Source organism: Crocuta crocuta, unplaced genomic scaffold (genome assembly GCF_008692635.1).
Source record: "Crocuta crocuta isolate KB4526 unplaced genomic scaffold, BGI_CrCroc_1.0 scaffold62, whole genome shotgun sequence".
NCBI lineage: Eukaryota > Metazoa > Chordata > Mammalia > Carnivora > Hyaenidae > Crocuta > Crocuta crocuta.
This window is the reverse complement of record NW_027529173.1, coordinates 1,168,077-1,189,397: the sequence shown is the minus strand read 5'-3', so window position 1 is coordinate 1,189,397 and position 21,321 is coordinate 1,168,077. Positions and strand designations below refer to the sequence as shown.

General features: G+C 38.8%; 1 protein-coding gene across 1 annotated transcript in view; it reads left to right on the top strand.

Annotated features, from left to right (window-relative positions):
* The first annotated feature begins 368 nt into the window (after positions 1–368).
* The window catches only part of DNAH11 (dynein axonemal heavy chain 11), a 330,986-nt gene continuing 310,033 nt past the window's right edge, over positions 369–21,321 (top strand). The window contains exons 1-6 of the mRNA XM_077757651.1: positions 369–560; positions 1,548–1,647; positions 5,064–5,275; positions 13,325–13,555; positions 14,944–15,061; positions 19,172–19,215. Coding sequence (XP_077613777.1) covers positions 369–560; positions 1,548–1,647; positions 5,064–5,275; positions 13,325–13,555; positions 14,944–15,061; positions 19,172–19,215 — 897 coding nt within the window. The remainder of the gene's footprint in view (positions 561–1,547; positions 1,648–5,063; positions 5,276–13,324; positions 13,556–14,943; positions 15,062–19,171; positions 19,216–21,321) is intronic.

Sequence of the window (21,321 nt, the reverse complement as noted above, 5' to 3'; positions counted from 1 at the left end):
TGGAGCCTATTTCAGACTCTGTATCTCCCTCTCTCTCTGCCCCTCCCCTGCTCACGCTGTCTCTCTCTCTCTCCCCTAGAAATAAATAAAAATAAAAATAATAAAAATAATAAAAAAAGTAGGCTGTGAGAACTGACCTGATATTAACAGCTTTCTGTTAGCAATAATGGTTTGAGGTTAGGATTATTTGTTTAATAATGTTTACAACACAACTAAAACTGGGCTATAAAAATAAGGGATATGATTTTGGAGTATTTAATTTGGAAAACTAGTTTATGGATACATAAAATCCGTCTTCAAATTCAAGTGCTATCTTTAGATGCAATAATTGGTTTTTGAATTATTTTATTAATCGTTTCAGTGTTTATATGCTAGAGTCCAACGAAAGGAGAGTACTCCATGCAATAGAGTCAGTGATCATTAAATGGTCACATCAAATCCATGAAATTGTAGAAAAGGATTCAGTGCAGCCTTTGCTGAATGGTCTTCACTCAAATCCTCAAACTGAACTGGATTTTTGGGTGATAAGGAGAGAGAACCTCTCATGCATTTATGATCAAGTAAGTAGATAGCCCGGCAAATTGCTTATAAATTGAATTAGCAAAATCAATTGTAGCATTTGGTTTCTAGAGCAATGACTTCCAATAACTTCAATAGTTTAACATACTGTTTTAATAGTCTGTTCTCGTTTCTTATTCCAAAGTTTTATATGATAAGCGCTTTAGAAATGAATGTGGATTAAAAGTAACTTTGCCATTTGGGGAATATTTTGACAGGATTTAATAATTGGAAACACTGTGGCATAAGAGGCTTTCCCCAGGGAAATGTCAAAGATGGTAAAATTTAATCTAGTTGGTTGAATTGATGTAGGAAGGAGTAGGGTCTTGGTTAGTGGAGAGATGTGGCTTTGGAAGAGCTAACTTTGCTTCCTCTGCTGCTCGCCTTACATGTTCCTTCACTTACTGTCCTGAAAACTAAGACCTTGATTTGCATTTCACATGTCTCTCAGATTTTCTGAAACACAGCTGGAAATTTTATGTGGAAAGTTTAATATTTTACACATAAAGTGTAAATTGACACACTTTGTGAGAACTCAAGAGCTATAAATGTAAAGTAAAATTCAAGCTTAAGGAAAAAGTGTTATTAGAAATTATTTTCAACTTGAAGCCAGATAAATCTTTGCATATTAAATACCGTGTGTGGGGCGCCTGGGTGGCTCAGTCGGTTGCGTGTCTGACTTCGGCTCAGGTCATGATCTCACTGTTTGTAGGTTCAGGCCCCGCGTCGGGCTCTGTGCTGACAGCCAGCTTGGAGCCTGGAGCCTGTTTCGGATTCTGTGTCTCCCTCTCTCTCTGATCCTCCCCTGCTCACACTGTCTGTCTGTCTGTCTCTCTCTCGCTCTCAGAAATAAATAAAAACATAAAAGAATTTTTTTAAATACCATGTGTGTTGTGCATGAGTACAATAGAATTTTTAAGTATTTTATTACCGAATGCATCTATTTAGACCTTAATCTAGCTTATATTAAATTTTCTTCTTCAATTTAGCTTCAAGCTCCTGTTGTCCTCAAAATGGCTAAGGTACTGCAAATTAAACAAAGCAGCTATTTTCCAACTTTGAAGGACCTTTTCATGGCTGTGAAAAATGGTGAGAGTCTTGGTTTTTGGCCGAGGGTTGGTGTCCTTCCTGATCTCATACTAGCATGCCTGTCTAGCCTCATCTACCTTTCTACCATCAACACGGTCATGAAATGATTGCCCTTGGCTCTTCTAATGATAAACTCGTCCTCATCAGTACTTTATTCTCTAGGTTTATTAAACTCTTTTAGGCTATATCATAGGTTCCTGCCAAGCTGCCTCTAGATTGAAGTTTTAATGGGAATGTGTGTGTAAGGGAAAGACCTTTGCAGCAGGTAAGTGAAAGCTCAGTGTGGCAGTTTCCTAGGCAACAGCTGGGCTACACTTAGCCCAGTGATTCTTGAATAGAGTCTGTGAATCTGCTTGGCATCTGTCACTCACTTAGCTCAAAAATGTTCAAAGTCCTCATCGAAGTTTGGGTGAAGATGAAACATATGGAAGAGAAGGGTTTATTTGTTGAATTTTGAACGGGTATATGCACATTGTTAAAAATCAGAAATTATAAAAAGGTATTCATTGAAAAGTTTCCTCGTCCCCTTACTGTCCAGTTTCAGCTCCACCCAGGGTTGCCAGCCCTCTCATTTCTTGATTTCTGTTCATGTTCCTTTAGGCCTATTCAAGCAAGTCGGCATAGACACCATACTGAGGTTTTAGGTGATGAAATTATAAGATAATTGGACAAATAACTTTTTGGTTTCTAACATTAGAAAATTACTTTTAAATTTCTTCCTATTAGAACCTTGGTAAGGTTAGAAAATGCTTCAAGTACACTTTGAAAATGTTTGGTTATTACTTTGGGTTTTTTGTTTTTGTTTTTTAATTATGAATCACACGGAGGCAAAAGTACTTGTCTCAAGCCCTAGGTGGCATGCCAGTTGATTCAAGTTTGATGGTCAAAATGATGTTTTTAGTCAGATGGACCTTTTTTTCTTTTTTTTTTTTTTTTTTTTTTTTTTTTGGAATTCCCTCTACCATTGAGTTGGGAGCATCATGGATGTGACACCATGTATGTGAAAATCCTCAAGAATTACCTTTGTATTCCCAGGGCCTGTGGCCTATGTTAATAAGAAGTTGTTGAGTGAATGAAGTCAGTAGCCTCTTCTTGCTTTCTCCATCCTCTCTAGTATCTACTAATTTTAAACATTTCATCTTCCTGATCATCCATCTGGTTTACCAGCATTACAGTACAACATTTCCATTAGCCGAAATGCTAATGGAAAACACTGGAAACAATGACTCCACCTTTTGTCTATTTTGACAATACAGTCACTTTTGTTTTCTAACTTGTCCCACATCATTTCAGTACCTCTTAAATTCACTGAGCCTCTGGTTTTCCTCGGCCAAGGTGGCATATTAACACCCTCCTTGCAGAATTGTTCTGAGGATTAGAGCAATATTTCTCAGCCTTGTCAGTGCTTATCACCGTGAACATTTTGGGCAGGATGTTTGTCGTGGGAAGTGCTGCGTTCCTGCATGTTTTGTAACATCCCTGTCCTCCCCCTGCCTCCCCCGGTGCCGTTGTGATAATTAAAAATGTCTCCGGACATTGCCAAATGACCCCTGGGGGCAAAACCTTTCCTGGCAGAACCGTTGAAGTGAGGGTAAAATATACAGGGTACAAAGTACTAGGCACACAGTAAGTATGTCCTCGATAAGTAGAGGCTGCTCAAATTCTTTTGTGTTAGTAGAAGATGAACATTTTCTGTGGATGACGCATCTGTAGGCACAGCTCCCAGGGTCACTCACGGCCTTATGAGCGCATGGACTGGAGATTCAGACACAAATACTCTCAGTAGATCAAGTGGCCCAAAGCCATTGTCAGTTAGAGGTGGGCAGCCCACTCCCAAGGACATACTTTGGCCTTTTAATATCACCACTTGAACTTACCACATTTTAAAGGTACTTAGCTATTCGATGCAATAATTTAATTTTGAAATTAACATGGGTAAAGACATACTATTTTGAAAACATGAGCAGAACCAGGGAGGAAAAGACTACCTGGAACCTCTCTTTCTTCCTATGTCTTTATCATTAGGGCGCATGAATTGGTTATATGTTAAGGGGAGTAATATAAGTGAGTGCGTTCCTCACTCTCACAGCCAAAAAAAAAAAANCCCGCCCGCCTGCCTCGGTCCAGACAGGAATGTTTTGAGATAACACCAGGAAATAAGAATTTACTTAAGAATTTACTGCATTCCCTACCATCATAAGTAAAGCCTGTTTTCACTTAATCAAAGGTATTTGTAGTCTCAGGAACAAAATGCAGTCTGAGATGGAGATCCATTTACCGTACATTAAGGTGACTAATTTTTTTTTTTTTTTTTTTAAGTAAGCTCTACCCCCACTGTGGGGCTTGACCTCATGATTCTGAGATTGATTTGCATGCTCTCTGAATGAGCCAGCCAGGAACCTCTAAAATGACTAATTTTAATCCAGAGAAGATTTGGATTAGATTAGGTGGTAATTGATAATATTTTTCTCCATATGTGTGTGTGTATGTATGCGTATATGTGTTTGGTTATGTAATACAGTATTTTTGAGAAATACTCCTTACTCCTGATTAACAGTTTTTAAAATTGAGGCAAAATTCATTTAACATAAAGATAATTCATTTTAAAGTGTAGAGTTGAATGACATTTAGTGCATTCACAGTGTTGTACAAACTTCACCTGTCTCTAGTTCCAAAATATTTTTTATCACCCATACTTAACAATTTTAACTGTTACATTTTGAATAATCTAAAATTCTCAGTCATTGCCTGCATTATTCTCCCAGGACACGGCGACGAGACCGTTAAATTGTGCCGGTACCTGTTACTTAGCAGTAATTAACATTGTAGTGATGAGGCTTGTAACCCAAACTATAAAGTGACAGCAACTTTGGAGCTGTTTTTTATTCCAGCAGTTTCCTGGAGTTGAGTACATTTCTTTAGGTTGTAAAGGTATTTTCCCACCAAGTACTGAGTTACTATTTATTTGAGCTGTGTAGGCATCTGTCCCAGGGCTCTCCTGAGTGTTTGCTATATAGGGACTATGTATAAGGCCTTCCAAACCCGTAGCAGGTCGTCTGTAGGGCAATCAATCTAAAAAAGAGAAGACCAGGGGCGCCTGGGTGGCTTAGTAGGTTAAGCGTCCGACTTTCGCTTAGGTCATGATCTCGCGGTTCGTGGGTTCGAGCCCCGCGTCGGGCTCTGTGCTGACCGCCAGCTCAGAGCCTGGAGCCTGTTTCAGTCTGTGACTCCCTCTCTCTCTGACCCTCCCCTGCTCACGCTGTCTCTCTCTCTCTCCTAGAAATAAATAAACAAAAAAAAATAAAAATAAAAAAGAGAAGACCACATTTCAGTATAGTTCTGTTGTTTTGCTTTGTTTTCTTGTGAAGTTTAGGAAAAGACCGCCATCATGTTCATGTGGTTTTCTTTCCTTGCAGCTCTCCTAGAAGCCGAGGATGTGGAGCTTTTCCTGAGACCCCTGAGAAGACACGTTCAGTGTCTCCAGGAGACAGAATTCCCGCAAATCCGTGTGCTCATCGCCCCATTATTTCATACCATCTGTCTGATCTGGAGTCATTCCAAGTTTTATAATACTCCTGCTCGGATTATAGTTTTGTTGCAAGAGTTTTGCAATCTCCTCATTGACCAGGTATGTAGTACTAAAAAACAGGAAGAAGAGGAATCATTGCCATGTGGTGGGTTTTATTAAGCCAGTGAAAAAAACCATCTAGTCTTCAGTCAGAACACTATTTTCCTTTCTTTCTTCAGAAAAGACTGTTGAGGTAACAAAGGCCAATAGAAAGGTGACTTCCTATTCTAAATGGCAAAAGAAGCTCTGGAAATCAGTCAGGTGCATTCAAAGGATAGTTTGTTACTGGATTTGCTTAATACCCTACCTTTCTTCAACGAGATTTATGGCACGTTCTAATAAAAGACAGATAGGTGTAGTGCTTTTTTGTAGCTTTCCTTTTGGTTTCCCCAGGAACAATGACTGATAGACTTTTGGAAAGTAAAGTAAGTTAAGAAAATCTGGCTGAAAAAATTATTTAAATAACAGTAGTGCAGCTGTATTAAAAGAATTGATTCATTATTGATGTTAAAAAATCCTTACAATTCTCTACTCTTCAGTTGCTAAATGTTTGTTTATACACACACACACACACACACACACACACACACATACGTATATAATTTTTATTTTAGAGAGGGCAGTGAGCAGGAGAGTGGGGAGCCAGGGTGGGGCACTATCCCACGACCCTGGGATCATGACCTGAGTCAAAATCAAGAATCAGACACCCAACTGACTGAGCCACCTAGGTGCCCCACTTATAAAATGTTTTGTAAAAAATTGGACTGCTTTCTTAAATTTCTTCTGTGAACTTTCATTCTTCTTGGGGCCATAAAATCAGAATATTACATAATTTAAGAGCTGAAAGATATTTGGAGAGTATGTAATCCAGTGGTTCTCAGTTGAGGTGTGTCTTAGTCTGCTTGAGCTGCCATAACAATACCACAGACTGGGTGGCTTTCTTTTCAGAAATTGTTTTCTTATAATTTTGGAGATTGGGGGCTCAGGTCAAGGTACCCTTACAGTTATGTTCTGGTGAGAGGTCTTTTCTTCCTGCCTTGCCAACTTTTCTCTGTGTCCTCACATGGTGGAGAAAGAAAAAGCTCTCTTCTTACTAAGTCACAGTCCTCTCAGATTAGGACCCTGCTTTTATGACTTAACTGAACCTTAATAACTTCCTTGAGGCTTATTTCTAGATGGTCCCATTGACAGTAAAGGCTTCAACATAAAAATTTGGGGTGAGACACAATTCACACCATAGCAAGCTCCATAGCAAGTTGTGTAGCTGAACCACTAAGGTTTGTAAAACACATGTCAGAGAAACAGAATCTGTGTATATGGCTAGATTTTGAAATGTTGAGAATACTTTCCATGAAAAGCAGATTGCCTCCAGCTGCAATGGACAAACTGAAGCGGAAAAAAAAAAAAGTACGGATTCACATGAACTGAAAAGTCTAAGGATGCAGTAGCTTGTGGAATAGCTTATTTCAGAGGTTTCAGATAATAATTTCAAAACTCCCTGCCGTCCTGTATTTTGCTCCTTGTGTTTGACTTTATTTTCATCACATGTTACGTATGGTGGCTTTTAATAGTTCCAGAAGTATATCGTCTAGTAGAGAACTTCTCTAAAAAGAGGCTCTCTATCTTTATTAATTCTGGTCCAATGGGCTCTAATTCAATTGTTGGGCCAATCATTGGGCCAGGGGATATGGAATTCTCTCTCAGGACAGTTCTGGACCACTTACTCAGAGAACGATGGACAACTGTGATTGACCTAAATCCCTGATCTAGTCTAAGGCCTCCTAGTGGTAGTGATGTTATGACTCATATAGAAAATGAAAAAAACTGTAGTGTCTGTGTGGCTTAGTCAGTTAAGTGTCCAACTCTTGGTTTTGGCTGAGGTCATGATTTCACAGTCCATGAATTCGAGCCCTATCTCAGGCTCCGTGCTGACAATGAGGAGCCTGCTTTGGAGTCTCTCTCACTCTTTCTCTGCCCCCTCCCACTTGCATGCGTGTGCTCTTGCTCTCTCTCTACCTCTCTTGTTCTCTCTTCCTTTCTCTCTCAAAAGAAAGAAATTTTTAAAAAAATGAAAAAGCTTGACTACACCGTGGGGTAAGTTGGGAGGCATGTGGAACCCTTACCGCGTGCTCACAGGCAAGGCAAGCAGCTTGCAGTTCCTGTTGGGCCAGGTCCGGAGCCTGGCTGTTGAAAGCAGCGAAGAGACCAGTGCTGTAGGATAAACAACGGTGGTTTGGGAACTGTGTGCCGAGGTTGTCCCTGATTGGGTGTGTTTTTTTTTTTTTTTTTTTTTTTTTTTTTTATGAATTATCTGAGACTCGAAAAATCACATCATTTGCTGAATTTCCCTGACAATTTAGGGTGAAATACAGATTAGAAAACAGGTCTTCTAACGTTCAGTCCAGAGTATTTGGAGTAAGAAATTGAGTTAGGGGTGTGTGTGTTTCTGCTTTTAAAGAGGTAGAGTATATGGAAAAGGGTTTTGTGCTCAGACAAACCTGGATTCGATTCTAATTGAAACACTAATGCAGTTAAATTGCTTCTTCAGACTTTAAAAATCTGTGAGGATACTGCCTCACTGGGCTAGTATGAGCATCAGGAGATAACCTAAGTGGAATGCCCAGTGTGGCATTTAATAGAGACACAGTCAAACCTATTTCTCTCTCTCTCTCTCTCTCTCTCTTTCTTATTTCTGAGAGACAGCCAGTGTGAGCAGGGGAGGGTCAGAGAGAGAGGAAGATACAAAATCTGAAACAGCCTCCAGGCTCTGAGCTAGCTGTCAGCACAGAGCCTGATGCGGAGCTTGAACCCATGAACCGTGTGATCATGACCTGAGCCGAAGTCGGACGCTTAACCGACTGAGCCACCCAGGCGCCCCAGTCAAAGGTATTTCTAAGCTATTGACCCACAAATGAGTTGTAACTGTTGATAGGAGATACCTTGCTCTATTTTATCTACTCCTCTGGCTTCATTCTATTTCTTTGTTCTTAAGCAAATGTGCTGGGTCCTAATGGCTTTGGATCTCCACATTAAAGACCGCGGTCCTTACTGAAGAGTCAACAAATAGACCCACAACTTCTGTACACCTTTTAAAGGCTCCTCCTCTCATTTTGAGAACTGTTAAAACTTTTACTCCAAAGCCCTGCTAGTGGATAAATCCCAGAGCTGGTTATTCACTGTAGCAAGAGATTGATAAGAAGTCCTGCTTACCTTTAAGCCTGTAGATCTATTATTCCTGGCCCCTAGTCTGTGTCACTAGTTTATTTGCCAAACTCCCAAGGAAATAACGTAGCTTCTCTTGTTGCTTAGTTACGGTTTCTGGCTTCAGTCCAGATGTTTCAGAGGCCTGATTTCCTTGATTCTCCAAGTGAACTTTGTAGTAAATGTGCCCCAACATGTTAGGAGTCAAAAATCAATAATGAGCCAACTTTCCTACCTGGGTTCCCTGAAGAGCTAAGCTCTCCCCCACTCTTCCCTAGTCATTTGCTGTGTAATTTATTTTTATATTTCTTTAACAAGCACTGTGTATTGCCTGTTATTTGTGAGGAACTCTTCTATGTCTTTACAAAAACTACAAATGTAATTCCCTAACAGCAATATGACATAGAAACTATTAGTAGGTCCATTTGATAAAAACGTAAAGTCCAGAGAGGATAAAGAGCTTTTCCAAGACCACCCAGTTTGTAAATGGCAGAGTTTGTTGCACATTAAACTAGGTTCTGAATTTTATTTTTTTTTAGAGGAGACGCATGTGCACATAAATGGGGGAGGGGCAGAGAGAAAAAGACTCTTAAGCAGGCTCCAGACAGAGTTTGGAGCCCAGTGCAGCCCTCCATCCCATGCCTTTGGGATCATGACCTGAGCTGAGTTCAAGAGTACGATGCTTAACCAGCTGAGCCACCTAGATGCCCCTAGGCTCCATATGTTAAAATAAGACGTTTGATTTTTAATTACAATGTAATATGTGGTATACTGATGCAATGAGAATTTCCTTCAGTTATCATAAGATTTATAACAATGGAAACAGTCCTGCAGATTTATATCCTAAAATTAGCATTTATTATACTTAGTTCTCCCAAAATTTGTATATATTTATATATTTCATCATACATATCATTTTTATTTATTTTTTTACTCCTTGAGAAATTATTTTGTTGTTGAGTATTGAAGTTACTTCCAGTCTCCTTTTTTAAAAGCAACAAGCAGAAAACAACTTGGTGTGGGAACCCTTTTTCCTTGACTTGGATAATTGGTTTAATATAAATTTCTGAGGCTGATCTAAGGGCACAATCTTTTTATGACTCCTGAACAATTTTTAATTGTGCTTATTTTTTATTTTTTCAAAAAAATCTATTTTTAAAAAAAAAATGTCTTTATTTTATTTTGAGAGACAGAGGCAGAGAGCAAGTGGGGGAGGGACAGAGAGAGAGGGAGATACAGAATCTGAAGCAGGCTCTAGGCTTTGAGCTGTCCGCACAGAGCCTGACACGGGGCTCGAACCCACAGACCATGAGATCATGACCTGAGCCGAAGTCGGCCACTTAGCTGACTGAGCCACCCAGGTGCCCCCAAAAAATCTATTTTAGAAAGAGCACTAGTGGAGGAGGGGGCAGAGCGAGAGAGAGAATCTTAAGCAGGTTTCACAGCACAGAGCCTGGCATCGTGCTGTACTTCATGACCTTGGAATCATGACCTGAGCTGAAATCAAGAGTCAGCTGCTCAGCTGACTGATCCACATAGATGCCCCTACAAATTCTTTTTTAAATCGTATGTCTATTACATTTCTATTATCACTGTGCAAAAAGTTTTACCGTAATTTGCCAGCTGTGAACATTACCATTTGTAAAAGATTGGGGGTGATTCATAGGGTATGTAGTGGTAACATGTTTCTTAAATCGTCCCTTGCTTGATTTCATACTTGTTTAAACATTTTGTGTTTTTTTTTTATAATTTCATCACATCACAAAGCTTTCATAAACTTTGTGTTCCATGAATCTGTTGATCTTAATGTGTTTATGAAGCAGGTGAACCCTTGCTGTCTTACACATCATAGGTCATTGCCCGGCATCCTACCACCTGTATTTGGCTAATGCATCAGTGCAGTGTTCTTATTTTTTATGATATTTAAAAAATTAAAAAAAATACTGCTTAAATTGCAGAGGTCTCATGTAAATTTCAGCATCCCAGCCTCCTGAAGAGTCAGAGATCTTGCAGCACTGGCTGTGCCATCCCTGTTGGCACAGTCCAGTGCTGGGGCTTCATGTGCTCCTTTGGAAAGGTCATGTGCTGCGTAGGTGACCATCGTCTCCACCATTTGCCGTTGTTCCTGGACTCTCTCATTCCCTTCGATTATATGCCTGATCCTTCTAGGCGTTCCAGTTTCTGGTCACCTCAGCTGATAGCATATTGGAGTTTTGGTAATGGGTCCTTTTTTTTTTTTTTTTTGGAAATAGATGCTTTGCCCCTTTCTCTGGTAACCTGACTGTACTCCCTGCTTGTTGTACCTAATGACCACTCTAGGCCCACCAGTCTGTCTCTTCCACGGTTTGGCATCCCTGTTGTGGATATTGTCATTCAAGATCCTAGGTGAAGAAAAGTTTAAGTCTGAGACATCAGCGTTGAGCAAAAGTATGAGTCCATAAAAGCACATAAAAAAGCAACAGCTGGTGGAACTCCTGGGTTGGCTCAGTCTCTTAAGTGACTGACTCTTGATTTCTGCTAAAGTTAGATTTCACTGTTGGAGAGATTTAGCCACGGTCAAGCTCCATGCTGACACCACAGAATCTGCCTCTCCTTTCCTCCCTCCCTCTTAAAATAAATACACATAAAAATAATAGCTGGAAGACAGGTGTCAAAATAACATAATATCACTGATAAATGGGTTAATTAATAACTGATTAATTGGCTTATTGATAAATTGGTTAGCAGTGTGTTAGCTTATAAGACCTCTGAAGTGGGACCAGTTCATCCTAAAATCGGTAGGCTTTTTTGTTGGTTTGTGCTGATACCATTGAGTAGGGGACAATAGACTGCCCCTGGTTGGATATACTGTAGAGAGTTTCTATAGAGAGAAAATGATTCGGAGACTAACAGCTAAAAGAAATTTTAAGGTTCACCTAGTTCATCTCTCTCCTTTTGCAGATAAGGAAACTGAGCTATTCTGAGATAATTTACCTAACATCACAAAAGCAGTTAGTGGCCCTTATAAATCCTGCTTATCACAACAGCCAGGATTCCCATCCCTTGTTGATGGTTTTGCCCTCAAATACCCGGCTTCCCAGTTGAAAGGGTATAGACTGGATTTTCTGATATAGGAGGCGTCATATGGTTAGTACTATTTAGTCCTATACCCTTGTCTTCGGAAGGTTAATTGCTGCAATTGTCTCATTTGTATGAGGGTGAGTCATGAAGGGCAAGAAATGAACTTAAGGATGGCCTGCCTAGAAGTTAGGTTAGACCTAGGTAATTAGTCACAGGGGACTTCTGAAACAGAAGGCAATTGATTGATCTCCATAGATTTTTATTTTTTTAGCTTCCAAAAAGGATGCAGTGTACATTGATTGTGAAGAATGTATGTAGATAAAGGTCTGTGGAATCCCTAGCCCATACCAAAATGTGAACTAGTTTATAACCTACATTGCTAAGGGATTACTAATAGTTCGCTTCTCTGTTCTCTGTGCAGTGTTAGGAGCCTATGTGCAAAGGTTAATTTTCCATGCAGTCTGAGTGGGAAATAAGAGCATAGATTGGGACTCCACAGCTCAACCTGAAAGGATTTTAATCGTTAGGGGTTTTGGAAATGACATGACTTTATTACTTACAAATTTACGACACAGTTTATATTACATGCAAAACCGTAGCCACTAACCGTAGAAGGAAGATAATAGGTCTCCATTTAGGAAAATAAATCCTTCCATCTGGTAGGTTGAACTCAATGGCTCTCATGACATATTCCATTGAGATATGTAACAACTTCCTAAGCAAACTCAAAATTGAAGGCACAAAATTTAAGCCGATAATTTATATGAGGCATGCATCAGGAAGAAATAGTATATAAGAGAACCTTTAGAATGTACAGTTTTTTAACGAATATGGAAAGGGAAGTTTAGGAAGGCACCTAGATGACTGTCCTAGGAGACTTTGGCCAGTGCTATGTGAATCTGCTACGTAGTCTCTCTCTCTCTCTCTCTCTTTTTTTTTTTTTTTTAATACTAGGCTCTATTTCCAACATGGGGCTTGAACTCATGACTCTGAGATGGAGTCAAATGCTGGATTGACTGAGCCAGCCAGGTGCCTCTACTTCAGTCTTTCTTTTAAAAATCCCTTTCCTCTTTCTGTTTCCTTTATTTAAAGCTAGTTTATATGGTGTATCCCCACTAGATTTTATGTCCTATAATGTGCTTAATTTCCCGGAAGAACTTGCTAACCTTAAAAGAATTGCCAGTGATACGCTCCCCTAGAACAGCTCTTTCTCACCTTTACAAATGACCCAGTGCTGCCAGGTAAGGTAACTATATTTTTAAAGGTCATGATCTCAGAGATTTCTCCTTTCAGCTTGTGTATGTCTTTTTATGAAGGAATAATCATGCAGAATATTTGTGGCAAACATATCCATGCAAATTCTGGTTATACAATTGTCATACCTATAAAGCTTAGCAAAAACTTGGTCACTGCTAGAAAGTATAAATTCAGAAATGTAGAGTCTCAGTCTCCTGTACATTGTCCTAATGTATTCACATCTGTCATTGAAACCCAAGTGTCTCAATTTCTAGAACTTTTTTTCTCACAGCATTGCTGGCCTAATTCTAGACATCTATCATTTAAAAATGATTAATTGAAAAAAATTTTTAATGATTAATTGAAACTGGTGTTTTCACTAAAAAATTAAGCATATTAAAAATATTTTTAAAGCAACTTTATTACATTTTTTTAAGACCACATGTTGATGTGCAGGGGAGGGGTACAGGGAACATGTTAAACCGGCTCTGTTCACCACACAGGGCTCCATCCCACGACCCTGGGATCGTGACCGGAGCTGAAATCAAGAGCCAGACACTCAACTGACTGAACCAGGTACCCCTAAACATTTTTTTTTCCATTAAATCCTAGGCAATAATTTACCTTTCACCTGAAGACCTTTTGAAGGAAGAAGTCGAAGACTCTTTGGAAAAGGTGCAGGTGGCCATTAACATCTTCAAGACATTCAAAAAGTCTTTTTACAATTATAGAAAAGAACTTGCAAGCTATTTTATGGGAAATGAGCCAAAACCATGGGATTTCCAGTCTCAACTGGTGTTTTGTAGATTTGACAAATTTCTGGACCGTTTCATGAAAATAGAGGTATTTATTCATTGACCTGTAATTTATTCATATTGTAGGTGGGTTTAAAAAAATCTTGTATTTTTTTCTATTATTCAGGAGTCAGTTTATTCTGTTTGTGTGGGAGAGTGAGAGATCTCCTTTCTCAGTCATTCTGAGGAATTGCCCACAAGGCCAGTCCTATTAAAATATTTTTTTAAGCTTTACCTCTCTTTCTTTTTTTAAATTATTTTTTGATTGTTTTCGTATACTGAGTATAAGTGAAACTCTACTATGTACCAGTGACCTTTCACTTATAACTTAGTAAACTCTTGGAAGACAGTTGTAAATCATGAATCTGTAAATAGTACTTTTTTTCCTTTCTATGTTTAATGTTTGACATTAGGATTCTATACCTGGAAAACCCATTTGATAATCTAAAATACCACATTATATTTTAGTATATAAATACATAAACTGTAAAAATATTGAAGCCATTTATTAAAAAATAACATGGAAATCTGTGCTGTGTATAAATGTGTTTCAGATACCTAAAAAACAAACAATGAATGAGCACTTATTTGTATGGAGCTAAATAGCTGTTTTTTAAAAAAAATTTTATGTTTTATTTTTGAGAGAAATAGAGCACAAGTGAGGGAGGGGTAGAGAAAGGGGGAGACATAGGATCCAAAGCCCATTCCAGGCTCCTAGCTGTCAGCACAGAGCCTGATGTGGGGCTCGAACTGAGAGATGATGACCTGAGCTGAAATCAGCTTAACCAACTGAGCCATCTAGACACCCCATAGATAGGGTTTTTGAAAACATGGTGGAACTCGGGGCAATCAAATTTAATTTAAATTCTTTGTAACGGTCTTTCTAGCAAGTTTGGGCTTTATTATTAATATACAATTTGTTGTATTTCATTCAAATTTAGAGCTTAATGTTTTGAAAATTCTCACCACTTAATCAGCTCGAATGCCTCTTAAAGTCTGACTGCTAAATGCCTAACTGCAGGCAACTTGTCACCCTTCCTTAACAGTCCTACACCCCCTTTCATTAAGGGAGGTGATTCACTGCAAAGTGTATGCATTCAAAAAGAGGAGTTTTAGATATTACCTGGGGATCTGACTTAGAATCGGAAGGACGTAAAATTAGGGAATCATATGTTTAACTATGGCAAAGTAAGTGTTACAGGCAAACACCTGCAGTTGCTAGAAAATTCTTAGAAAATGTGAAAATGGGAGTATGATTGTAAAAATAGGCAGTAGCTTTCCTCAATTAAATAATTTATATTTATTTTCTGTCATGTACGTGTCTATTAACTCGCTGATTTTGAATGTTTCAAGCGTTTTTTCCTTAGCAGCTTTAATACGTTCTTGTCCTGCTCAAGGTGGTGGGAAGATCTTTATTGTACTATGTTTTTTTCAAAGGATATATTTGTCACCATATTGGAATTTGAAAAGCTGGAAAGACTTGAATTTGGTGGTACCAAAGGAGCGATTTTAAATGGACAAATCCATGAGATGACAGAAGAATTCATGGAACTCTGTGAAGTTTTTAAACAGAGTACTTACGACCCATCTGATTACAGTAATATGGTAATGCTGTACTTTTGCATTTTCATTTCACAGAACCCTGTAATTTTAAAGCTAGAAAAGATAAAAGGTCACAGTGGTAATAGGTATCATCTGGTGCAATCTCTCTAGGATGAAAAAGGTTAAAAGAGTTGCCTGAAGTCTCTTACCTACTTGGTGGTAGATCAGGGACTGGAACTTGGGCCTTTGCATTTAGAAGTGAGAACATTTAGAACTGTTTCTAATCTAACAGTGGACTCACTGTGGATTTGTTTCTCATTTACATGTATTTAAAAGGAACTTTCCGTGTGACTATCTGATGTCTCTGTAACTTGTGTGCTTTATTTTAGCCTTTTCCTGATCACTGGATATTTTTTTGGTCTATTTGAACATTTATTTTCAGTTCATTGACTACTAGATGATTAACTTGTATATCGTCTCTTGTATTTTTTATTGTTGTTCTTTAGTGCTATTTATAGTTGCAGAGTTTCAGCCTCAAGGAAATAAGGGGAAGCTTTTCAGACTTCAGCTGCTTCTATTTTCTGCCACTCCCAGCGTATTGGTAGCCAGGGAAATACCTGTGAGCTTCCCTGCAGCTCTAGAATAAAAATAACCTAATTTCAGTTATTGGCCCGCAACAGAGAAGTCTGGGTACCAAAAAAAAAAAAAACCCAAAAAACAAAAAACATATAGCTCTTGTCTTTGTTGTTTTCTACAGAATGTGAATTTATTCACTAATGTGTTTATATTTGGTCAAATAATTGATTCTTTGAAATGTACAAGTGCAGTATGTCAGCCTTGTTAAGGACAAGGGCAGCAAATGTAATCCTTCTGAACTGTCGTCGGCTTTTGGGAAGCAGAAATAATGGTGAGAGGCCGTAGCCATTGTGCGTCCTGCTGTTTTGTGGAAAAGCAGGGGGAACGGCTGATGGCCTGAGCTCATCTTCAGAGCCTGGTAAGATGTCTAGCGCCTGTCGGGCGTTCAGTGAATCTGGATGGAATAGAACTCTTAGCAGGGCCTTGGCTTAGCTCTCCTGAGCATCTTGGCTGAGGAATGAGAGACCCAGCGTGCATGGGATCCTCAGGCGCACTGGACAGCAAAGTCTGGATTTCCTCATGATGAGAAAACCTGGCAGGTTTTCAGAGTGCTGGGTTTGAGGAATGAGGCTAGGTTTAGCTGATGTCATTGCCTTGGCGATGCCAGAGGTCCTGAATTTATCCTGTCTGCCCCTAAGTCTTGGAAAATCACAAACATGTAGGAATGGAAAACTCATTTGCTCTTGACATACCTATTTCCTTGGTATTCGTGTTTTGGTATTCAGTGTTTTGAAGCCCCATTTATTTCTTAGGTAAAATGAGGAAGGGTGTGAGCCATCCATGTGTGAGTTGGAGTTCTCAGTAACCTTCCCTTAAAGTCTCCTTCATCATCCTATCTCATTATCTTGTCTTAGACTAAGCTCCTTGATTTTGGTCATTCCTTAAAATTAGAATAGTAAATAACTAGAAGTTCATTTAATTGCTGTGCTTATGTTGAAGAAAAGCTTTCTTTGCTTGTTTTTGAATGTGTCCTGGTTTAGCGCTGGCTCAGAATATTGTGATGATTATGTATTTTTTCTCAGTAAGCTTTTTATTTGGTGCTTTTTAGCTGAATTTAATGTATTGATTTTTATGATGAATTCAGTTTGTAATTTTTCTGAGATGTTTTGTCAAATTACTTCCAGCCTAGTACATTCTTACAGACATATCCACATGCGCACCCTGGTGCACTTCTCTTCCCCTTGCATACACTTCAGCGTGTTCCCCAGTCCCCAGTGAATATATGCTAGTGCTAACTTCGTTGAGCATATCATGACTTTGGTATAGTACTGGTATGTTTCAGTAAATTTAAAAAATAATTGTTAGTAATTTGCCTTGGGATATGCTAGTATTTATATCTCTTTTAATCAATCTCAAGCCTGTAATCAGGCTTTGAGCCTTCACTGGTGTGGCAAAAGAGGTGTGCCACTTGGTCCATTTACAGAAAATGGGGATTTTCTCCGTTGTGTCCGTGAAAACATTCTTGGGTTTCTCAGTTATTTTTGAATAGAAAGATCACTTTAGGTATTTTCTTTGACTTCTTCTGTGGAACTTTTGAGATTGATACGATTATGGGGAAAGACTTGCATTTTTTTCCTAATTGAAATTTATTTGACATATAACATTGTGCAGATTAAAGGTGCACAATGTGGTAATTTCATACATTTTTATATTATAATGTGTTTGTCATTGTGACGATAATTAGCACCTCTGTCACATTACGTAATTATCCTTTCTTTTTAGTGGTTGGATTCATTATGTTCTAGTCTCTCAGGAAGGTTGATATTAATGAATGTAGACACAACAACATTGTATTAAGATAACAGATTTGCTAAGAGATTTGCTTTATTAATTGTTTGTATTTAACAGCTAGTCAGGTGACATTAGGCTCGCCAGCTTTGCTTGGCTGACATTTTGAGGTGTTACTTGATTAAATAAAATTCCCCGGGTAACTAAGCAAGGGTGGTGGCTATTTGTGAGAGTAACCTCTTGGTTCCACATAGTCTCTGTTAATCAGAGTCTGTTAATATTTACTCAGCAATTGCGGGGTGCCAGTAATTGTGCCAAATCTTAACACATTCCTGCTTAATTCTCACATTAATCCTTAGAGTGACTCCCCGGCAGATGAGATCAAGTAAATTGTCTGAGATTGCACTGTCCCCAGGGAGTGGGACAGATTCCAGTCCCCAGCTCTGAACCCCACGCCCACCACTCTCACCCTGCGGTGCTTCTTGGACTCTTGTGTATTGATCTCCCTTGTTGTCTTTTCATTGAAATAAAAGGAACAATTTCATCTGGGGCAGTTGCAGGACCCTCTCTGAAGACCTGTGCTCTGAGGTAGAGTGATCCAAGAGGCCGTGTCTGTCTTGCTTTTTCCTGCTAGGTCTTATTAGGAAGGTTGATTCAGGTTCCTGGCCTGTCATTGTACCAGAATCCAAAATACATTTTAAAAGTTGTTATTTAGGGGCACCTGGGTGGCCCACTCAGTTAAGTGTTTGACTTTTGATTTTGGCTCGGGCCATGATCTGATAGTTTGTGAGATTAGGTCCCGCGTTGCCCTCTGTGCTGACAGCATGGAATCTGCTTGGGATTCTTTCTTTCTTTGTTTCTCCCTCCCTCCATCCCTCTCTCACTCCCTCTCTCTCTGCCCTTCCCCTGCTCTCTCTCAAAATAAATAAATAAAAAAAAATCCCAAAGGTCAATATTTAATCCTTGATCTCTTCAAGTCTACTGAATGATCTCTTCAAGTCTACTTAATTTTAGTATATTTTACAGTAGCCATTGAGAGAATTTTCACATATCTTACCTGCTTATTTTTCAAGATAAAATTTATTATTTAAAATCATGACTCATTTATTCTTCCGGAAATGTAGCATGTGCAAAATGTAGTCCCCTCCTTCTTACCCTGCTGTCTTTTTCCTAAGTCTTGTGGTTTTTCTCCCCAAAGGCACTTAGCATTATGAGTTTTTTGTATAATGTTCCAAAGTTGCTTGGTTCATGCACTAGCCTATACATGTATGTATTCTTTTGTATTCTGTTTCTGCACAGATAGCGTTCTCTGCATACCCCTTACACCTTGCTTTTGTCACAACATATTTTAGCAGTTGTTCTGTACCGCAAAAAAAGTACTGCCTACTTTTTACACAATTCTGTATTATTCCATTGAATTGATGTACTTTTCATTTTTAAATGGTAAAGTAATAGATACCGTTCTTTAAAAATTCATTTAGGAACTTCTGTTTCTGGGAAGATGGAATAGATACATGTTTCCCTATTCCTTTCAGTAAATAGAACTGAAACACTGGTTACTGTGTATAAAAGGAAAGACTCTGAAGGGTGAAAAGAGATGGATTGGCTAGGGGCCTTTCCTGTTCCCTGAAATAACCAAGGCATGGGACTGGATACACTGGCAACATGGAAACACCAATGGGCATAGACCTAAAAAGCCCCAGTAAAAGCCTGATCTCTCTTAAGAAAGGGACAGCATAGTAAGACAAAAAACTTGCAGACCGTAATCTCTCCAGTTCGGCCAAACACTGCATAAGAAACTGTGTTCCACTCCCATCTATGTCAGCAAAGATTGAGTGGGGAGTCTAGACTTAAAACCAGTCTGTAGCAGGTACCTCAGCCCCCGGACCCAACTGGGAGGGTGTCAGAGATTGGCCAAGAAGAGAGATGTGGTTTCATCATGACTGGCCAGTAATGAGCTCACTCTTTGTGGAGTCACTGGTGACCCCATGGGAATCCTGGACCTCTTTCCTCATCCAGTAGCCTTCTTTCCCCACTGGGGTAGTGTCAGATGAAGCCTGCTGGAGAGTCAGGACTTTGACCATGGCCAGGTGGTAATGAAGTCACCTGCACTATGGCATCTGTGGAGACCGCAGGTGGAACTTGGTTGCCTAGCCACAGTAAAAAGCTCCCCATGCTTGGGTGTTACTGGGTGCCAAATGAGAACCTGGGCTTAAATGTCTGCCTGACAATAATGAGATTGGAGCAGTGTCAGGGAAAGTCAGCAAAAACAAGGTTTGAGATCCAGAGTCTCATAAGATAATGTGAAAATGTCCAGAGTCAATTGAAAAATGATACCAACAGCCAAGAACATCTCATGTGAATGAGGCCTCTTTTGTCTACTATAAATACTGCTACCCCCAGCTTTTTTTTTTCCACTTCGATTTGAATGGAGTGTCTTTTCCAGCCCTTCACTTGTAGTTTGTATGTGTCTTTAGGTCTGAAGTGTGTCTGAAGTAAGTAGCATATAGTTGAGTCCTATTTTATTTTCCATTCAGTCACCATATGTCATTTAATGGGTGCATTTAGACTATTTTTAGAGTAATTATTGATAGGTATGTGTTTAGTGGTATTTTAATTTTTTTTGGTTGTTTTTGTATTTCATTTATATTCTCTTGGTCTTCTTCCTTGTGATTTGATGACTTTCTTTGATGTTATGCTTGGATTCCTTTCTGTAAATTTTTTGTATATGATAGATTTTGGTTTGTGTTTACTATGAGATAGATATTTAATATCCTATGTGTAGCATATGTGATAGTTAACTTTGAACACATTCTGAAAACACTACATTTTTATTTCCTACTGCATGTTTTATGTATATGATGACTAATTTTTGATCTTTCTATTTTGTGTCTCCCATAACTAATTGTAGATAGAATTGCCTTTACTTGTTTTTTGTTTTATGCTCCAAATTTTTATTTAAATTCTAGTTAGTTAACATATAATGTAATGCTGGTTTCAGGAGTAAAATTTAGTGATTCGTCACTACATAGAACACTTAGCATAGCAGGTGCCCTCCTTAATACCCATCACCCATCTAGCCCAACCCCCACCCACCTCCCTCCACCCATGCTCAGCTTATTCTCTGTTGTTAAGAATTTCTTAGGTTTGCTTCCCTCTCTCTCTTTCCTCTCTTTCTTTCCCTTCTCATATGTTCATCTGTTTTGTTTCTTAAATTCCACATATGAGTGAAATCATATGATATTTCTTTCTCTGACTGACTTTGCTTGGTGTAATAGACTCTAGCTCTATCCATGAATTGACTTTTGTTTTAATCTTCATCTTAGCCTTTTAAGTGATTGATGTACCCCTCTTCTGTTGCTTTTAGTGGTGATTTTTTTTCTTTTCATAATTTCTTTCTATTTATGGCCTTGTCTTTTCTGATTAAAGAAGTTCTGTTAACATTTTTTATAAGATTGGTTTATCAGTGGTGAACTCCTTAACTTCTGTTTGTCTGAGAAACTGGATCTCTCCTTCAAAGCTGAGTGATAGCTTTGCTTGCTGGGTTGAATATTCTTGGTTGTAAGTTTTTTTCTTTTAGCACTTTGAAAATATAATGCCACTTCCTTCTGTCCTACAAAGTTTCTGTTGAAAAATTAGCTGGTAGCATTTTAGGGTTTCCTTTGTACAGAAGTAATTTTTTCTTCTGCTTTGTAACATTTTAATTTTTGTGTCTTGATGCAGACCTCCATGGATTCATCTTGTTTGGGGCTCTTTGTGTTTCCTGGATGTCTGTTTCCTTCCCCAGTTTAAGGAAATTTTCAGCTATTCTTCAGAAGAGTGTTCTGCCCCCTTTGCTCTCTCTTTCTTTGAGACTCCTGTAATTTGAATGTTGGTATGCTTGATGCTGTCTCAGAGGTACCTTAATAG